This window comes from Drosophila kikkawai, chromosome 3R (genome assembly GCF_030179895.1).
Source record: "Drosophila kikkawai strain 14028-0561.14 chromosome 3R, DkikHiC1v2, whole genome shotgun sequence".
NCBI lineage: Eukaryota > Metazoa > Arthropoda > Insecta > Diptera > Drosophilidae > Drosophila > Drosophila kikkawai.
Window position 1 is genome coordinate 25,843,208 of NC_091731.1, and position 20,886 is coordinate 25,864,093.

Sequence of the window (20,886 nt, forward strand, 5' to 3'; positions counted from 1 at the left end):
GGCTCGCTTTATGGTTAAATCTTCCGCCACCAGTTGGGCGGCGTGTCGAGTTGGGTATTTGTGCTGGTAAAGATTATGCTGTTCTTGCGGATAGGCTACATGTGCTGGTGGTGGTGTTGGTAGTGCAAATGCATGTGTGGGTGGTGGCCAGGCCGAAATAGCTTGGTCTACGTATAGCTTACCATCGTCGGCGGCATTGGCATTGCTACGCTGTCCGCCCAAGGTGGGGGTGGTGCTGTGACCATGACCATGACCATGTCCAAGATGTGGCACCCTGAGCTGCTGCAACTGTTGCTGGTGGTGCTGCTGCTGCTGCGATTGGTGGTGATGAAGCATCTGCTGCTGCTGCTGCTGCTGTGAGTGATGCGACAGCTGCAGTGGTCGCTCATCGCCCATCAGTGAGTTGATCTCGGGGCTCATCAGCAAAGGAGGATCCACCAGCATCTTGCCATTGTTATTGCTATTGCTGCGCCTACCGCAGGACGACGATGATGAAGAGGGCGTCGGTGAGGGCGTGGTGGCATCATGAGCTGGTGGCGGCGGCGGCAACACTTGTCCGTTGGCATACAAATGGGCTTGATGGTGCTGCGGTGGCGGTGGCTCATAGTGTGCCAGCTTTGAGGGACGCGGCGGTTGCTGGTGCGGTGCCAGCGGCGAGCTTCGTTTTACTCCAACTGAAAAAAAGGATGGAGAAAGCTTAGAATTATTTCATTTTGGTAAATTTAGACCTGGCTTACGCTCTACTTTGTGCGGTGTTCCATTAAGACTGGCGCCATGGTGATGATGATGATGGTGGTAGCTATGGGCTGGCGGCGCCTGGTGGGCATAGTGAGCTGCCATTTCCAAGCCAGAGGGCGGTACTCCCGCAGAAGACGATGACGAAGCGGCGGCTGCCGCCCGGCGTTGACGCTCCTCGGTCTCCTCCTTGTACTTCCGCGCACGAACGTGATCCTGCAGTGAAGCAGCTAGACCTGCAAGCATTAAAAAGGGACTTAAGTTTCCTATTTTTAAAAGAAAATTCACCAAGTTACCCTCCAAAGGCGGATTGGCTCCGTTGAGTCGCGTTCCCCGCAAGGCGGCCGCTCCTGTTGATCCTGAGCCCTTTGACTGCTTCTGCTGCTGCTGCTGCTGCTCCTCGTGGAAGTAGGCCTCGATGCTACCCTTGAGCTCTGCGCGTGGCAGGGCCACCGGCTGATAGTCCCTTCCCGAACGAGCAGACGAGGAGTGGCTGCTGGCTGGAGGCGGCGCTGTACCCACGTTCGCTCGACCTCCGCCTGCCTGCGCCTTTTGGACATAGGCCACATGGGCCAGAGTGGCCAGATTGCTGTTTCCTCCAGACGCCGCCTGAGGACCTGCTCCCCTCTCCTGGGCATAGCTGGTGGGATGCGGCTCCTGGGACTCGTCGGAGAGCGGACGTACATGAACACGCTCCGGTCGCTGGGCATTCAGATTGATGAGCAGCCGTTGATCGTTGGATCTATCGTTGAGGAAGGTGGTTCGCTCCATGAAATGGGCACCGCCGGTGCTCATGTTCACAGCTGCATTGATGATGCTCTGATGTGAGATCTCCAGGGTGCGTTCAATCTCCCCATTAACCAGATCCCCAATAGTTTTTCCCGAGGTGCCAGCTGTGGTGACACCTCCCTGTCCCGGCGGCGGTGGTGGTGGCGTGGCCTGCGGCGTTGCATGCTGGCTAAGCTTCTCCTGTGACAAATGCCGGCGCAGGGCCATCTTAGCGGGCGAAACCTGAGTGTAATCCGGTTGCGAAGAGTTGGAGCTGGGCCTGCTGGGCGGACGGATGCGATAGCCACCATAGTCAGAGTTGGCGGAACTGGCCCGAGGCAACAGCTCCAGTGGTTGTTGCTGTTGCTGTGGCTCTACTATCAACTGCTCCCGGCTACTGGAACGCTGCAGAAGAAGGTTATCAGCTGGCGGAGCCTTGAACTCATTGGGATGGTGATGATGGTGGTGTTGAAGGTGCTGATGCTGCAGGCGATGTTGCTGAAGGTGCTGCTGCTGCTGCTGGTGATGGTGATGATGCTGTTGCTGCTGCTGTTGATGATGATGCTGTTGCTGTTGCTGTTCCTCGACGCGCATCTGTTGACGCTGTGCAGCATGAGCGGCTGCCGCCAGCATTAGGGCATGCTGCTGTTGGTGCTGCTGCTGCTGCACCATAAAGTGCTCATAGCTGCTTGCGCTGACGGAGCTGCGTCTCCTCTGCTGGTAGGCCAAGTCCGCTGGAGTCGACGTCTGCTGCTGTCCCGCCGAGTACAGGGCTGCCATGTGGGATGATGGCGGCGGCGGCGGCGGTGGTGGCGCATACTTGGGCTCCTTGGCTGCCTGCTGATACTTGCTTGATCCCGGAACCTTGCCCACTGCCCCACCGTAGGCTCCGTAGGGAAGATTCGCTGGCGGTGGCGGCGCCGTAGAGGCTGTGGCTCCAGCTCCCGGACCCGGCAAAGGTGGCGTTATCGGGGATATAGTTGTGTTGGCATTCAGATGCATCAGGCCTTGCGTCGACACCGTGATGATGTTGTGCAGCGACTGGGTGGGATTCAAGGCTCCACCGCCCGGCTGCTGCTGCTTGGAACGCTTGGGCGCTGGACTGTGAAGCGGAGAGGGCGATGGTATAGGATCTACCGCCTTGCTGCGCTGCTCCTGATCCTCGTTTAAGGCCGTGGTGATGATACTCTTCAGCCGATCCTCAAAGTTGGCCACCTTGGGTGATTCCTGCTTCCTACTTCCAGCTGACAGACCCGGCAACTCACACTTGGGCAGCAGGGAAGAGGGCGTCGTCACCTGTTGCTGCTGCTGCTTGGGAGCGGGCATCAGTGTGCTGTCCTTGTAGTGGTGGCCAGGTGAAGATTTGATGCTCATTGCTGGAGCAGCTGGCGGCGCCTGCGGTGGTTGTGATTGTGCCTCCAGAATTACCTTATTCTTGCCATTCACCTGGTAAGCGGGCACAGCTGCTCCTCCCTGGAACTTGCCCGCCTCGATTTGACGGCAGGTTTCCACGATCTTCTGGGCAAGCACCTCGGGATTGCTTTCCTGGATCTTGCCCACCTCGGGCACCTCTGGCCACTCCTGGGAGCGGGCTCGGTGCTCGCGACTGCGTCGGGAGTTCTTTACATTATTTATTTTATTATTTGTTGGCACGGTTATTGGATTCGAAAGTGGGGTGGATGTGGTAGTGGAGGAGGACGTTGACGAGGAGGAGGACGACGAAGACGAGGCGGAGGCTGCTGTGGTGGGCACGGTCATCATGTTGGTACCCTGCGCCAGAAGCGTGGCTGCTGTGGACCGCTCCTCGGCCGTTTTCTGCAAAGCCGTCGTCTCCTGCTCAATGGTGGACACCTGGGCGTAGAGCTTCTTTCGCTGGCTAAGCGTATTGGCAATTTCCTTGAGCACCAGCTCCTGGGCCGTCGTCTCAGACAGTTCCGGTGGCACTTCCAGCTTCACCTTGCCATTAACACCGCCGCAGAGTTTCTGGTATTCGGGTAGATTCTTCAACTGGTTCTTCAGCAGATGCTTCTGCTCGCCCTCGTAGAAGGTAACCTCGTTCCGCATCCGGTTGACAGTGTGCTGGAGATCCTTGTGCCTGTGCACAATCTCCTTGGCCTGGGCAATGAGATCGTTCGAGGAGTTCCCATGGATGCCAAGCTCGTTCATTCGCACCTTGAGCAAGGCCACACTGTCGTTGATCAGCACCTTGATCTGCTTGTCCAGCTGATTGGCTCGATTCTTTAGCCGCGCCATCCTCTCCTGCTCCTGGGCAATCTGCTTCTGGACCTGCGGCACATAGGCACTGGACTTCATCTGCTCAATCATCGTCATATACTGCGAGCGGAACACATCCAGCAGGATTTGCAGGGCATATGGTGTGTCCTGTGGCGCCGTCGGTATATCCAGCTCCGTGTGCGCCATATTCTCGGTGAGCAGGGCCGTCAGCTGTTGATCCACTGTTCCTGGCGCTGCTGGCAGCTTCTTGGTCATGGCATCCAGGGACGTACTCAAGACCGTTTGCGTATGCAGCGCCTCGAGACCAACAATCTTCAGGGATTTCCTGCCCCGGGCTCCCTTCTTCAAGCGCCCCTTGCGACCGGGTCCCGCACTGGCGGCCCTTGGCTGATCCTCCTTGGAGCTGGAGTCCTTGCTGGCCATCGCTGCCGAGGCCGCCGCCGCCGCAGCCGCTGCCTCTGCTTCCCTTTGAGCAGCTGCTGCCGATTTACTAGCTATCGCCGCCTTCCTGGTGAGCTTTTTGCGCTTCTTTTGGGTGGCAGCACGAGCCTGACGGCCAACAGCTCCTCCGGCTCCGGGGCCAGCAGTCCCACCACCATTACTGCCTCCATTGCTATTGGAGTTGTTATTCTCCTCGTCATCCGACTGCGAACTCTTGCCCTTGGAACTGCACCAATCGGACCACACCTTCCTGGTCATGGGACCATTCGAGGCTGATGTGGTATTGGTGGCCGTGGTGGTGTTGCCGCCATTGCCATTCGTCGCCTCACCATCGCTCTCAGTGCTGCTCTCCATGTCGAGGCTGCGTTGTTGCTGCTGCTGTTGCTGGCGTGTCTTGGAGGCTGCTGCTGGATGCCCAATGGCAACCGTTAGTCCCCCACCGCCGCTGACATTGGCCGGCGACTGCGATTGATGGCGCTGTTGCTGCTGCTGTTGGCCAGCGGTGTTAATGGATCCGTTCGACTGCTCCCGCTCCCGCTGATGGTTGTTATTGGCGTGATTGTTGATGTTATTATGATGGTTGTTATTGTGATGGTGGTGCTGGCCAACGTTTGCCTCACGCTTGGCACGATCGCGAGTGGTGCGCACAGTTCCTGCAGCGAGAAGAGAGAAATTCGGTTATAGAATATTAAAAAAAAAAAAATCGATAAAAACCTGAGTCCTCATTGATTGTTAAATTTATAAGAAAAAAAAATTATTAAAAAAAGATTATAAAAAAAAATTATAATAAAATATATATAAAACAAATTTATAAAAAAAAATTATTAAAAAAAATTATTAAAAAAAATTATAAAAAAAAAAATAAACATAAAAACAAAATTATAAAAAAAAAAAATTATAAAAAAATAAAAACAAAAAAAAAATTTAATTATAAAAAATATATAAAAATAAAAAAAAATTTATAAAAAAAAATTTTTTTTAATTATAAAAAAATATATAAAAAAAATATTTAAAAAGAAATTCGAAAAAAAATACCTTTGTAAAATATTACTATTACTACTACGTTAAAAGAATTTTTTTTTAAAACTGCAAGATCTTCCGTGTAACCTGCTTAATTCATTAATTATTAATAATTAAATTAAATTTAGTATGACTGTCACATTATATTGATTATATTGAGCAACAAATAATCTTATTAGATATTTTGATTGCGATAATGAAATGATTGATTCGAGTGAGAAAAACCATAAGACATGAAAACGAATTTTTGATTTTGACAGTGATTGATGGACAGTGTAGGGATTTATGCTATGACGATAGATAGTGACTGTTTTCTGTAAGTGTGTGTGGTCTCGGTTCTTTTCGATTTCATTTCCAATTGGTGCATCCTGCATCTTCTTCCTTCGTCATTCGCCCTGCTGATGAACTTACCAACACTGTCGTGATCATTACCGCCTTTCGTTTTCAGGCGTTGAAAGTATCGCTCCAGTATAGTGCGATCGATCACATGCAGATAATACGAAACGGGCTTGCAGGTCCAGGACACAGAGCCCTTGAGGGGCGGAATCTCGCTTACGTGCATAATAGTGCCGATGTCGCTGAGGTTTCTGCAAGCAAAAATGTCAATAAATAACACATTTCAATTTTAAAATTTAATTATAAACAAAAACTCACCTGTCTGTAATCCGAAAGTTTAGTGGACAAAACGATTTGGAGGAAACAACTCTCGCTCCATCTCTCAGATCCGCAAATCTCTCCTTCAACTGGTGATCCACCGTCGGCCCAAAGGCAAAATTATTTACAAATACCAGCGTCGAGGAGGTGATCTTCTCCCGATGTTCGTCCACCAGGAAATCGCCCTTGATTAGCTTGTATTCGCAATAGCGCTTCCCAAACCAACCCATATACTGGCGAAAGAACACATCCATGCGCTCCGCATAACGCGCCGGCGTATCTGCCTTCTCAATGCCAATGCAGGTTTTTAGGGGAAAGGATCCGGCCATCTGGAGGACAACCTGGCCCACTCCTGAGCCAAGATCAATGAACGTGTCCTCCTTGCCGACGGTGACGTGCTTGAGCATTTGCTGCACCAGCTCGTAGCTCGTCTCGCCATAAACCTCCGGCGAAAAGGGCTCATACTGGTTGAGCTTATCCGGATCGAGTACGGCAGCATTGTAAACTAATTGCAAAATATGTCTTAGAAGGCTAGGATGAGCGAACTTGTTCAGGCGCTCGGCGGGCAGTGAAGTTCCTTTTTCCTAAAATGATGGAAAGAGAGAATGTATTACTTCAAGATCTTCAAGATTTAACTACGAATTTGATTTTGCCATAAATGTGCTTGAGAAAAGTACTTACCAACGCAACGATACTGTCGACGGCCTTATTGAAGCGGTCGACCAGTCCGGTCATAGTCTTATAGCAGGCAGTGTCAATTTGATTGAGATTGGTCTCCTCGAAGGCCGATGACATCGATGGCAGTTCATCGCAGACAAACTTGATGGTATCGATAATGTCGATGCCATTATCGTGTTTATCTTGTCCATGTCCGATCTGCAGGGGCCAGGCGAAGGAAATGACATCGGAGGAGCCAGCGGGCGAGCGCAACACCAAGTCCTTGACTTGAGGTGTGGCCATATTTTTCCGCTTTCCTTGGCCAGCCTTTTATTTTGTGTTTCTATTTTGTTGTTGTTTTTATTTTATGTGTGTGTGTGGTATTTTTTGGTGTGCGTGGCAAGGGGCGAGATCGGTTTTTGGTTTCTGGGATTTTGGGATCTAAAACAACTTTTGCTTTTTGTTGCTTTAGGTTTTCTCGTTGATGGATCGCTTATGGGAGTGAGTTTATGTTACGTGCAAAACGATTCGATGATCAAAATTGGCATAGGGTTTGTGTTTCTGTAGTTTGTTTTTCTTTTCTTTTTGCGTTTACGTTACGGTTTACGGTTACGGCTACGGACTACGCTTATTTTAAATGGTTTCTTCTTCTTCCGTTTCTTGTTGTTATTGTGGATGATGATGTCTTAGGAACAGTGGCAGCGTTGGGTTAATGTATTGGGCTAACAATATTAATAGTATTATGCTTCAACTACTCTTCACGTCGCTTGGCGTTGCGTTGCGTTACGTTACGTTGCGTTTGCTTTTAACGTTACTGTTGCTGTTTTTGCTGCTGCTGCCGTTCTGCTTCCTCTTCTTCTACTACTACTTCCGTTGCGACCGCTTCTTCTTCCGGTTCCGGTTCCCTTGCCTCTTGCTCTTCCTCTCACTTCCGCCCGTCCTCCAGCAGCAGCGACAAAATACAAAAGTAACTGATGATAGTTGCGTAATTTGATATTTTGCTGGATGTTAAGAAAACGATGCATTTTCTTCAGTGTACGGCAACAACAACATTTTCCAAATGTTCCTCTTCTTTCTTGCTATTGTTCTGTTTTCGTCTTCTGCTCCTTCTGGCTGCTGGTATATTTCTTGTGGTTGTTCTTGTTGTTGCATTATAGATTCCACGCGTCTCGTTTCAATACAGTGCGTTCCGTGGCACGCGCGCGTTCCCGAATACCGTTACGCATATTGCACGCGCGCCTCGATTCAGTGTTGTTAAGTGTACTGTGTGTTAGCTCCCTTCAAGAAGGTTTTGCAACACTTGAAGTTTGTTTATGTACAGTTTTTGAATGTGTTTTTTATAGTTTGAGTCTGTAAAAAGAGAGAAAAGAAGAAAAGAGAAATGGTAAAAACATAAATAAACTGGGTTCGGAATATGATATAATCAAAATAATTGTGGGAAGAATAATGATTGGGGTTCAAATAGGTAATTTATGATTAACGAATATGAAAAATGTAGTTTAATGCAAATATTTTGAATTCATCAAATGGTATTTAACACTGGTGCGTAGCAAGATATGGCCTTATAAGGATTACGATCTATAGATTAGCCTATATGAATTCTATATAGTTTTTTTTTTTTATAATGGTTAATATTTCAATCTAAGTCTGTGAGGTTGTGTGTTCACTGATTTGGTTTACTTCCTCTTATAAAAAGTAAACTATTGTGCTCATGCTAGATAATATTATTTCAATTTCAAAAAAACCGTCTCAAAATAACTGAAATTGATTCCCACACTAAGCCTTTTCCGTCATTAATATGCAACACAACATATCTCCTTTACCTGCGTCTTGATTTATTTTACTTATTTTGTTCAGGGTGGCTTTCGTTATATATTTTTGTACTAAGCTAATTAATCATGCCTGGCACGTTTCAGTTTTTTTTTTAATAAACTTTTTTCGCTTTGTATTTAATGTTATGGCATTCATTTTTTCTTCTATTTTTGGTGGGCGTAGACGCAAGCCAGCGACAATGTGACTTCATTAGCATAAACAGCGTTGACGACAGCTTTCATTGCGGGGGGTGGCGGTGGTGGCCGGTGTTAGTAGCTGTGGAAATGCCAGCCAAGGAAAATCGATAACAACCCCCGGGGTCTGATGGCTCAAATTAAAGAATAACTGAAAATGGCCGTCATTTGGGTATTTTCTAATTAAAGCTTACACACCAGGAGCCATTGAAAATCCCCATTCACCGAGGGAAAAGGCATAGCGAATTATATATTTTATTAACTGAAGCTATTTCTCTAAATCCGTGTGAAAGGGCGGGCTTACTCGCAGCTTTAAGCTTCAATAAACCCATATAGCGAGAAGGTATCCAGTGTAGCGTTAAAAATTTTTGGCTAGACAAGCGCCACATTAAATTGAATGGGTTTTTGGCCTGTACACATACACACACTCGATATGCCCAGATGTACGTTTATATATAGAAAGATATACATATATATATATATATCCTAACCCCGTCTGGAAACTGGCAAACAAAACTGCAGTACATTATATGGCCGATGCAAACATACTATATATGTATATATACATTGGAACGAGTTCCGTTATGTGGCATCGCATCGTTGTTGTTTATGCATGCACGTGTGCGCATCTCGTTTCGCAATATGTATCTCTGCGTCTCTGTATCCTGTGGGTGTGTGTATCTATATCTATATGTGGCACCATGACAGCCCCCAAACAGACGGCCAGACAAAAGCTCCATGTAGCATCCGTCTGCTTCGCTGCTCCGCTGCTCCCTCAAACCGAAAACCGAAAACCACCGCCCACAGGTCGCCCATTTCGCCGGTCAAGCCGACAAAACGACAACAATTGACCATAACAACAACGATAGCGGCGACAACGAACGACAGCGCCACATCGACAATTTATTGTTAATCAATACCCGACTGGGCAATGAATTTTATTTTCAGCATTTAAGCGCCACCGGACATTTGCAATTTAAGAGAGCTCTTGAAAGTGTATGTGCGTATGGCATTGAAAAGCCAGAGAAAAATGTCTGGGACTGGAACAGCGATAAATAGTCGATGTGGAAATAGGAGAAAGTGTTGAGAATATAAAGAAAATATTAAGAAATGGGAAAAGGTGATCAATTTGAGCAATTATTATATCAGTAGCCAAGGTTAAATATTAAAAAAAAAATTCTTTACTCGAAAAGAGATTATTTCTTAGGTTTCTTTAGTTTAAAAATGGCATTTTAAACATGCGAAATCACCATAAATAATATTATTTTAATCCATCATTCTCTGAATTTTCCCAATATAAATATGTATGTTATATATATTTATTGAAATTTGTTGGCTAATTTGTAAAGCCAGACCACCCCGTTGGGTCCAATGTCTAGACCTGTGGTGTGGCCAAAACCAAACAAGACCATTTATCAGGCATTGAACTTATAGTCTGCCAACTGAACAATAAAGCAGACCAAAACAACAAAAAAAAAAAACCGAATGTTTTGGTCGGTGGCCATAACCGTAAATTGCGGCTCACAACCGAATATCAAAAAGTCAAAGTCATTTCCATTACGGCAGCCCAGACAGTTGTCGGCAAAGGATCCCATCCTATATTTCTATATCATCCTTATGGCCCTTTTGGCTGCTGTCTAGCCGCAGTCGAGGAGGCATGTGTGCGTGCCTCTGCTTATTTCCAACCAAAGAGCCATTGAAAACATCAGACTTTTTGGAAAGGGTTCTGGGGAAAAGCCCTTTGTTTGGTAAGTACTCTGGGTGAAGTAGCTACAAATTACGCATACGCAGTATTTGCGAAAGGCTGGTGATACACATATAGAATAAACTAGAGTTCTTTGGAATTAAAAACTTGGGATACTCCTATTTATTACTCAGAAATTCGAATTATTAAGTTGGGTTTATTGAGAGCAATGAATGAATTCCCTCTAAATTAATTAACAAATTCAATTTAAGCTGAAATCCATTACTGTGGGATTTATGCTCGAAGCTGGTGTTTTTTTTACAATAATAATATTTAAACTTTCCCCCTTAAAAGTCTTCTCTTAATTAATGTAAATATTTCCCTTATTTATAATATTTGTTGTTTATCAACTTTGTGGCAAAAGCATTTCAAAGCTAATTAGACACGGCTGCGCTATTTATATCATATATGTTTGTTATATTTTGTTTGCATGCCCGTGGAGACGTGACACACATTTCGCTGATCTAGTATACACAAACATATTCTGAGAAAAGCTGACACAATTATGAGGCTCACAGAGGAATGAAAAAGGGGACGGATTGGGGGTACACATTGCCATCGGCAGAACGCGCTTTTAATCAACTTAAAAGGCGCGCACACACCACCCTCTCGTTCTCTAGCAAACAAATACACAACAAGAAAAAAAGGGGTGTAAATAATTATCTTTTAAGCAAATAAACCTTTATAGGCAGGCAATATAAAACAAGTCTTGCTAAAGAGTTTGAAGTTCTTCGTATATCTGAAATATCTTTAAATTTTAATCAAATCTTTCTAAACAAAGCGGCTAAATTATAAAAAAATATATTCAACAATCTTAATTTAAAATTATTTTGGCTAGTTTTAATATAGATTTCCTTGTGGTGTAATAGATGGCAACGCCCACGCGTACCACTTTTATTATTATTATTTTTCGCAATTTTATTCGCATTTGTTGTTTTCTGTTTTTGCCTTTCCTTTTTATACCCTTGCAGGGTATTATAATTTCAGTCAGAAGTTTGCAACGCAGTGAAGGAGACGTTTCCGACCCTATAAAGTATATATATTCTTGATCAGCATCAACAGCCGAGTCGATCTAACCATGTCCGTCTGTCCGTCTGTCCGTCTGTCCGTCTGTCTGTCTGTCTGTCTGTCTGTCTGTCTGTCTGTCTGTCCGTCTGTCTGTTTCTACGCAAACTAGTCCCTCAGTTTTAAAGCTATCTGAATGAAACTTTGCATATAGTCTTCTATATGCTTTCACTGCTATATATGTCGGAACGGGCCGGATCGGACGACTATATCATATAGCTGCCATACATATGTTCGATATATTTGTAGAAAAAAATTATAACTTTGCTGTTTTTCAACATTTTTGCACCATTTTTTAGATATGGCCATTTTATATTATTTCAGAATTTTGGTTAAAATTTTATGAAAATCGGACGACTATATGATATAGCTGCCATAGGAACGATCGGAAAATGAATAGGAAAAAAAATTATAGTTTCGTTGTTTTTCAACGTATGTTTATCTACTCTGAGATATAAGCTTTTTTTATTATTCTAGAATTATTGAATAAATTTCATAAAAATCGGACAACTATATCATATAGCTGCCATATAAACCGATCGGTAGATGTAGAGAAAATGTAAAACTGGGAATGTAAAACTGTAACTGTAGACATAATAAGTATAAGTAAAATGTAATGAAACTCTGTTTTGTGAGTGTTTTCAGCATTTAAATCTATAATATAAACATCGAAACCAATCTGCAAGGGTATACAAACTTCGGCGTGCCGAAGTTAGCTTCCTTTCTTGTTTTTTTTTATTTTATGACTCTTTGCCTGCCACGCTGTCTGCCATCGTGTTCAGACCGCTCCTCTCCCACTCACTCTCGTTCTCGGGTTTCTCTGTGCTTTTGCTGATATCCCAAACTAAAATAATAAAAACAAATTGCCTATAAAATGTGAGCTATGTACACAACAGTTCTAAAAATTTATATTTCAAGAGAGGAAGTATGGGAGAGATGGGGGTTGTGACTAGTTTTATTATTATGGCGATTGCGTTGCGTTGCCTTCCTTTTGTGCCCGTTTTTCTAGTGTGTCAAGGTCAGCAATTGTGGCAGCAATTAAAAAATTTGTCAATTATTCCGTTAAACATTTCTAGCGTTCCATGTTAAGTACCTTTTTTTTATATTTTTTGTGTTATTTAATACATTTGCATTTCGTGTTCAAATAGTTTTTCATTCAGCGTTCTAACAATAAACATTTGTCTATATTTATTCTTAGTTGCATTTTACATGCTTGTATTATATATATATTTTTTTTTATTTTTATTTCGCTGCTCCCATGGTCACGTGTCATTGTAGTAATTGTTGTTGCTGAAACAAGGTCGAATTAGTTTACGCTTTGATTTCTCGTTAATTATTGCTGTACTGCCTGTGGTTCTCAATGCCCAATAAGTTTTACATTTTCTCTTCTCGTGTTTTATGTTTGTTAGCTCAGAGAATATTTGTGCAAACATCTTTAGCTATAAATCTTTGTTTTTATTTCCTTGTTGAAAATACATCAATAGCATTAGTTAAAGCTTTTTTTTTTTAATAAATTTGTAAGGTTTAAAAGCTTTTTAAAGCAGCTAGAAAAGTGTATATTAAAATTTTGAAAGGTATTGCTCACCAGTTAGCTTTAAAGTAATGTATTATTTGCGATATTTCTGTTGAAGAACAGAGGGGTTTTTCAAGACTTGTAAAAGTGGAATATTTAAACAGCTGTCTCAATTGTAATTTGTGAAATTCCTTTAAGGGGGTCTTCTCATTCAAAAGCTGTTTTTTGGACCCTTTTTAAAAAAATTCTTATTTGAAAACGCAAAGAATAATTGAAAACTTTTTTATTTATTGTATTCAAAAATGTTCAAAGTAACTAAAAAAGTTGTTCTTGCCTCGATACGAGGGTTGTTCAAAGAGTAATGAGACTTCAAACTTGGTGGTCGAAAAAAAAGGTGTCGTCCTGGCGGCCACGATTCAGGGTCTCCAGAGCGTCCGAAATGAAAAATAAAAACGGGGTTATAATCAGAATAGATGTCATTTTCGGCTGACGGAACAGATTTTTTTTTTAAATTTTTTAAACAAAATGGCGGCCATTCAAAAAAAAAATTTCGATTTCGGGCGTTTTTTTTGTAGTTTAGTGTAAAAAAAAAAATCTGTTCCGTCAGCCGAAAATGGTGACAATTCTGCGTCGATTCCACTTTGTTTCATGAAAATCGGTTCAGTTGAACTGGAGATATCATGGCCGCCAGTTCGAAAAACGTGGTTTCGAGATAAACGCGTTTGAAGTTTGAAAAAAGCTCATTTTGCATAGATCTTGCTTCACAAAAAAGGCTGTATCTTCTAAAGTATTTCGAATTTCTAAAAATCCTTTTGGGGACATATACACACCATCCCAAGCTATAAATAAATGCAAAAAAAAAAAATCGAAAAAAAAAAGTTGCCCAATGAGAAGACCCCCTTAAAGAACAAATGTTAAAAAAAAAATATGAAATAATTGATTAATTAATCCAAAGAATTTAGCAGCTGTCACTATGAAGGGTTAATATATTAATTATAGTTAAGTTAGGGCTGATGATTGGTATTATATATGCTTTTAGCATAGGATCAAAGTCTTATTTTGTGTTTGTATCATTGTTTTTCAAACCCAATTGAGGTCACCCATTATCTGTTTATATATATAAAGAAATCGTACTGAAAAAATATAGGAACAAAAAGTAGGTATTTTCTTGAAAAACAAATGCAAGGCTGTGATTCCGTATGTATATTCTACTGATAAGTAATGTTTCCTCTACGTAAAATAAATATTATAAAAGCGCAACCTGTTGTCATGTAGGGGCCTTCAAACGTTCACTCTAATGCCATAGACAAACAACAAAAATGACTGATAAGATATGAAATTCTTTGACCTAGTTACAAAACAAATGCTTTTTATTAACAAAATATTTATGGGTAACAAAAAAAAAAATATATATATACATAGCATGTGACACAGCAAACCGCAACAAGGAAGTTGAATATATTTTCCTGTAATTTAAAAAACAGGCTGCAAGTCAAACACCTGCCGTTAAGAGGGAGAAGCGGAGAAAAACAAAAGATCAGGGGCACTTTGGTACGTGCCAGGGGGAATTCCCCTCTTCTTTTTTTTTTACTGAGCTCCCCTTTTTTTGAGATCCGTTCGGAAGGTCATCAATCGCATTGCGTATACATATATAATTTGTTGTCCTGCGGTTTTGTAAGATGAAAACACATCTGCGTTTTGAAACCACATGACAGAGGGGGAAGCCAGAGCCTATGACAGGAAAATGCAATGCAAACATGTGCAAGAAGTTGTCTGGAGACACTTGCCAGGGATGGCAACCAACATTGCAATTATATATTCACTGGGAATTAAAATAATAATACTTTGTAGGAGAAGCTGTTGAAGTTTAATTGATGAAAGGAGCACATTAAACGGAAATTACTCGTTAACAAGGTGGAGTTAATGGATATGACATGCCAAGTGGTCTTTATTCAAGGTAACATCTTGTTTAAATACTTTTAAAAATATAGTTAAACTATCTGAAACCGGGAAATATCATCTCAACCAAATTGAGAAGTACTTGATTTGATTTTTATTCAAGTTTATTAGTATTAAGTTCTTTCCAAGTTTTCTATTAACAAATTCGCTTAAATTTTCATAATTCCCAGATCTTAAATTCAAGTTTACTAAAATCTATGTTCTTAAAGTTCCCTATCTACCTTGTTGCCAAACTTCACCCAAATACACACCATTAACGCATTTTTAAGCTGCCACACCCAGAACTTGAAATGCACAAAGGAGCACCAAGAGAACCAACCAAAAATACAACAAAAAATTATATATAGCTATATACGTACAAGAGGGAACAACGAACGACCCCACCCACAAAATTTGTTGAATTTTCCTGCCAGCAAAGGTGAGCCAGAGTTCAAAAGAAGAGCAAAAATTAGACAAGAGCATGGAGCTCAGAGAGTAATCGATTTTAAATTACCATAAAGCACTCCTCTCGCCAACCAAAAACTTTGCACTTCAAAGCAGAACAGCAGAATCGCCGCTTTAAATGATTTTAAAGGTCCGCCATAAAACAGAAAATCAGAAAGTTAAAGCGGGGTGGTCGAAATGCTTCCCAAGGAAAAGTCACTTTGGGCCGAATTTTCCATTCTTTGTTTGTTCATGGGGGTGAGTTGAAACCCAACCCCCCAAGTCGAAAGAAAATATCCACCCCAACCCCCCAAAAAATACACGAATGTGGGAAAAATGTAGAAAATGCCAAAAGCCATGACGAAAAAAAAAATTGGAATGAAAAAGCCGAGGCAGAGCAGATGACGATGATGATGACGGCGAGAAATAACTAACCTAAAGCTTGGGCTGTGGAGGAGCCCAAACTTATAAAATATACAGTAATGTGGGCGGATGGACTACTGTGCGGGGTTTTGGGATCCTGAAATATGCAAAAAGTTGTTGAAAAGTTGGCATAAAAACGCAGACCTCGACGGCGACGCTGACTGAGCGCTGTTCTGTCAGGAAAGATGATGTTGATGGCTTTTGCAGAGGGCGAGGCGAGGGATGAAAGGATAAAACTTGAGTAGTACATGCGTTGTATACTATAGGAATTCTAGATTCTTAGGGTATTGGAACTTCAAAGGCACAGTGTGAGTATTCAAAGACTTAAGACCTAACCACTATAACAATTTTGGGACCTGTTATGTCGAATCTATTACAAAAATGTAAAAAAGAAAAATAAACGAAATTTAAGATTTATATTTTTTATTCAAAATATTAATTTTTAACTTCAGCAGTTTATATTATTTTGTATCCAATATCTTTAGCTGCTTGTTGTTCTTATTGCATCACATTACCCATAAGTTAAGAGGTTTTCTTGATATTGGACACATCAGAAATAGTTTTCTGATGGCTGAAGTTTGAATACAAGCCGACAGCTTTCATTTTTGGGGAAGAGGAGGAAAAGTTGTGGCAGCTAAGGGATTTGGCTGTTAAATAACGGCATCAGCTTAATCAATAATGTTGGCAAGGAAAAGAGAATGCCAGATAAGCCTCTGGCTAAATTTGCTCTTAGTAATTTCAAATCCAAGCATGTGCCTTACATTTTTTGTTTGTTTAAGGACCAGAATTTTCCCTAGGGCAGACTATTAGCTATTAGAAATTGTTTGTTTTTCAGGATATCCAATGAAAACGAAGAAAGAAACAATATGTTAAGTTAACAAGTTCTTTAAACGAAAAAGGAAAAACCCAATTTTTAAGATGCAATATCTACATTTTATAATATATGAGTCCCACAAATTGAAATATGTGTATAAGAATATATATATATTTTTTAAATTTCAGACCAAAACTTAGATCAAGTGACAGGAATGGGCGTTACGAAGTCAAGTAAGGAAATTAATTAAAATATATTAAAGCCACACACAGAGACACGCGCTCACCAGCAAATAAATAAGTAATGTTCATTAAAGCTAAGCTCATCTTTGTACATTCCTCTCACTCGCTCTCGAATGGTTTATGCAAGTATTCCCGCATAGCAACGAGGGATGGAATAACAATAACAAAACCAAAACAAAAAACAACAATATAAAAAGCAGTAGCAGCATTAAGACCGCTATAAGGCCCAGTAATAAACACACTCGAGTCGAAGTAAAAAGGGGAAGAACATAAAGAACGGAGCTACTTTACAAAATCAGTGAATGCTCTAATTAAGACCACCCTTAGAGGTTATATTTTATATTTATTAGGTGAATAGTATTAAGAATTCCCTCCGAGTAACTTAAACTTAAAGAAATATCAACTCAAAATCTAAAATCTTATTGGAAAGCTAAGAAAATTTCAATTTAATTTAAACGAAAATAAACCTCTTTTGCTGAAAATTAATTAAAATTTAGATACCCAATACTTTTTTAGTAAGGGTATAGAAACAGCAGCATCGCACCAGCAAAAGTCTGGGTATAGGTAGGATGGGAAACTGATGATGGCGGTCGGCGGTGGTGTTCTTGGTGGCAATGGGGAGGTTTTATTAACACAGACGACTGACTAGTCGTCGCTGCTTCCTTTAGCTTCTCTTCTGGTTCTCCTCCTCACCACATCTTGTTTATTTTTGTGCACAGGGTTGCTTGCTGCTGGCTGATTCGGATTCGGATTCGGATCCCGATTTCCATTTCATATTCTAGTGCCCGGTGGGTGGAAAACGGTAGTGTGCCTGCCACTCTTTTGGCATTAATTGCTTTATCGATTTTTTTCCTTTCGAGCATTTCCCCCAAGCAAACACCCACCCTCTCCGCCTCATGCTTGTTGTTGTTTTTGGCACAAGGACGACGTGGAAAATAAAACAAAAGCCAGAAACAGCGGATTCCACTCGTTTGTTGCCGTCTCTTTCACTTGATGTGCCGCGCTGCTCTCTCCCCCCACTTCCGTCTGCCTTGGTTACTGTGAATGAATGCTAAGAACCATTGGAAAAAGCGGGCGGCACTGGGCTGGGGACCGATGAAAATGCAGTGGAAAGCTTGGAAAGAAAATGCACTCTCTGAATGAGGGGAGTGGTAGAAGCAGAGAAAAAAAATGCACCTGCCGCAATTTTCAAAAGGTTCGCAAACAGCGGCGAGAAAAGCAAAATAAAAGCCGGAGCAACAGAGAGACAAGTGAAAGAGAGAGAGAGAGCGAGAGAGTGCGAATGTAGGCCAACCCATTTTCCCGCCCACTCGGAAAAACCAAACAGCGACAGAGTTGCCATCCCAAAAAGGAAAATGGAAAAAAACAACGCAAAATGCATGCATGCAAAATGAGTTCAGCTGCAACTACAGACCGCCAGGCGGCGCCTCAACAAAAACTTCTCTGTTAATCCATAAAAAACAACCTCCCAAAGCAGGAAAACATAAAAAAAAATTGTATATAAAAACTGCAGTAAAAGTGTGTGCAAGCAAAAGCCCCCCAAAAAACGAGGTCAACTATTTCTGCGAGAGAGCGAAAGAGAGCGAGGGGCGGCAAGTGGGCGCTAGTCGACTGCATTTGTTTCAATTGCGTGCTTAGTTAGTAGGTTATGTTTATGTAAATTTGCATAATTACAAGCACACTATACTTGCAAAGTAAACATAAACTATGTATGTATGATATGTATGCGCACATATTTTCTCTTTAAATAAATTATTTTCTATTCTTTTTAGCTAATTCAAACTGCCTTAAAGTGATGCATGGTAACACTGCACTGAAAGAGGAAACGAAATGAACAATTGCTTTAATTTAATTTAATAAAATACATTTTCAATAAAAATATCAAGTCCTCTGCTCTTTTTAAAACATTCAAAACTTATTTAAATAAGCCGTATTCTATAAGTCAGCTTTAAATATTAGCACATCTTTAAATTCTTCCTTTGTCTTAAACTAGAGTGTGGCAACCCTGTAGCGTAGGAGGAAGCCAGTGAAAATGGGTCATTAATTAAAACTCAACGCCTGCAGACTTCAACTGTTAAACGTTGCACAAATAACAAAAAACAATATATATATTAAATTGCTAAAGAAATGTCTAACTAATATCTAGAGAGAGAAAGGGAAAAATAGAAGAATTAGACATAACTGGGACAGAATCGGAGTAGATGAAAGCAAAGCACAGAAGCAAAAGAAACTAATTGAAAACTGGCAAATCCCTTGAGGCTCTTGAAGTTGAAAGGAATGTGAATTGCGTTTCTCTGATTTTAAATTAAATTTACTTAATTTGAAGCATATTTAATTTCTTGTTTATTAGAAGCCTCTTGTTTTTTGAAGCCTCTTTCTAGTTTCTACAGATTTGTTATTATTGAGTTAATGAACTCTGATTCCTTATTTAATTCTTATTTCAATTTATTCGATATTCACTGTATGCTACGTGCCAATGGTCACGTTACGTATGTACAATATAATGCAATCAACCCATCCAAACCGAAACCCAACCCAAAAAGCAACCGTTGGACCCGAAATAGCATTACTAAAACATGCTGAAAATACAAAAGGGAGCGACAACGAACACAACTCAAAGGAAATGGCAGAGTGCCTTAAATAAATAAGAGAAAAGCCTAGCTAAATTACAGAGTTAAAAGAAAATAATGTAGAACGAAACAGCAGCAACCTACACCAAAACATAAAAAGAGAAGAACAATAAATAAAAAAGAAAAACAACAACCCAAATCAAAAGAACAGCGGCAGCAAGCACACAACACAACACACACACCACACACCCACCAATCGAGAACAACAAAATCAAGAGGACAAAGAGCCTCAATGGAATGGAGAAGCCCGGAATATATAGAGCGATGTTGCCAATTTTCATCGTTCTAAACACACAGACAGCAGCAGGGTTGCTCCGTCACTTGCAGAAGCTCAAACGACCGATAAAAACGGAATGAACCAGCGAACAAAGGGAAAACTATATAAAACAAAATAGAAATTGAAACATCCTTCCTTGGTAGCGTTAGTCAGGTTGGTGGTTGCCCAAACTACTGATGAAATTTATATGGGAAAGCAGGAACAATGCCCGGCCCAAGGGGGTGGTGGCGACCATGCGGGGGTGAGTTTTCCCAGCACCAGAAGTGCAACAATTTTCCATGGTGTGTGTGTGTCTGTGTAGCCGAAGAACCTGCCACAAGGGTTGCCAGCCAGAAATGCTCGAGACTCCGGAGTTGCCCCCGAGGGGATGGTTATGGATGGTCGAGGTGCATGCTTTAATGCCAGTGCAGTGCGGAAAAAAGAGCATAACAATATTAGTTTCACTTTTAAGGGTGTTATAGGAGAATATTTATTACAAATTCCAATTGTAAATCATATTTAATATAAAAAAAATGTCTGCTTAGCTTTGAAGTTATCTTTTAAACCTCGGCGTCAATCCGAAAAGTTAACTCAACCCTAGGGTACAAAAACAATATCTATACATCATCGTAAGAAAGCACCAAGCTCTAAGGATAATACATTTTTAGATTTATTTTGATTTTCTCGAGTTCACTGTTCTATATAATTTCCATTTTAAACTAAATAATAAAAGTCCCAACTAACTTATTATGTTTACGATAAAATAAAAAGGATCCCGATTTTCACTGTGTAGGGACCCACGTTTGCTTGCTTTGAGTTGGTGTGGAAAGGGTGCGACGAGCATTTCCGGGTAAGTAGCAAAAAGCGCCATAATAAAATCTGTCTAACATTATTGGGTGGTTCGGGTTGAGCAGAGTTCGAGTTTGGGTTTGGGTTTTAGGGGCTTTCTGTGTTAAAGGTCTAGGATGTTCCGGGGAGCGAAAAGTGGGCGGCAGCTCACTTGAAGTATCCGCAGTTGTTGCTGCCTGGTGACAGCGTAGAAAATAAAGCACATAAAAAAATAGGTAGAAAAATTAAAGGGGGTTGGTTCACGGGGCAGAATGTCAGATGAAAAATATGGTAAAAAATGTAAATTGAAAAAAATTTGTTGTTTGAGGTTGAGGCAGAAAATTTATGGTGAAACGAGCAGCGAGAGAGAGTCATAAACTAAAGTAATAGAAAAGTTGGGCGAAAAAATAATATTAAAATGAAAATAGAGGAAGCAAGGTACAAAGCAAGTTGAGAAAAGCGATTAAATTTCA

General features: G+C 41.6%; 1 protein-coding gene across 9 annotated transcripts in view; it reads right to left on the reverse strand.

The window, feature by feature from the left end:
• The window catches only part of gpp (DOT1 like histone lysine methyltransferase grappa), a 46,087-nt gene that overhangs the window by 4,066 nt on the left and 21,135 nt on the right, over positions 1–20,886 (reverse strand). For all 9 annotated transcript variants that reach the window (XM_070287439.1, XM_070287437.1, XM_017175973.3 and 6 more), the window contains 6 exons: positions 6,535–7,860; positions 5,854–6,437; positions 5,611–5,786; positions 1,032–4,832; positions 738–971; positions 183–674 (listed from right to left, as the gene is read on the reverse strand). In XM_070287439.1, the coding sequence (XP_070143540.1) occupies positions 183–674; positions 738–971; positions 1,032–4,832; positions 5,611–5,786; positions 5,854–6,437; positions 6,535–6,813 (5,566 nt within the window). In that variant the 5' untranslated portion in view covers positions 6,814–7,860. The remainder of the gene's footprint in view (positions 1–182; positions 675–737; positions 972–1,031; positions 4,833–5,610; positions 5,787–5,853; positions 6,438–6,534; positions 7,861–20,886) is intronic.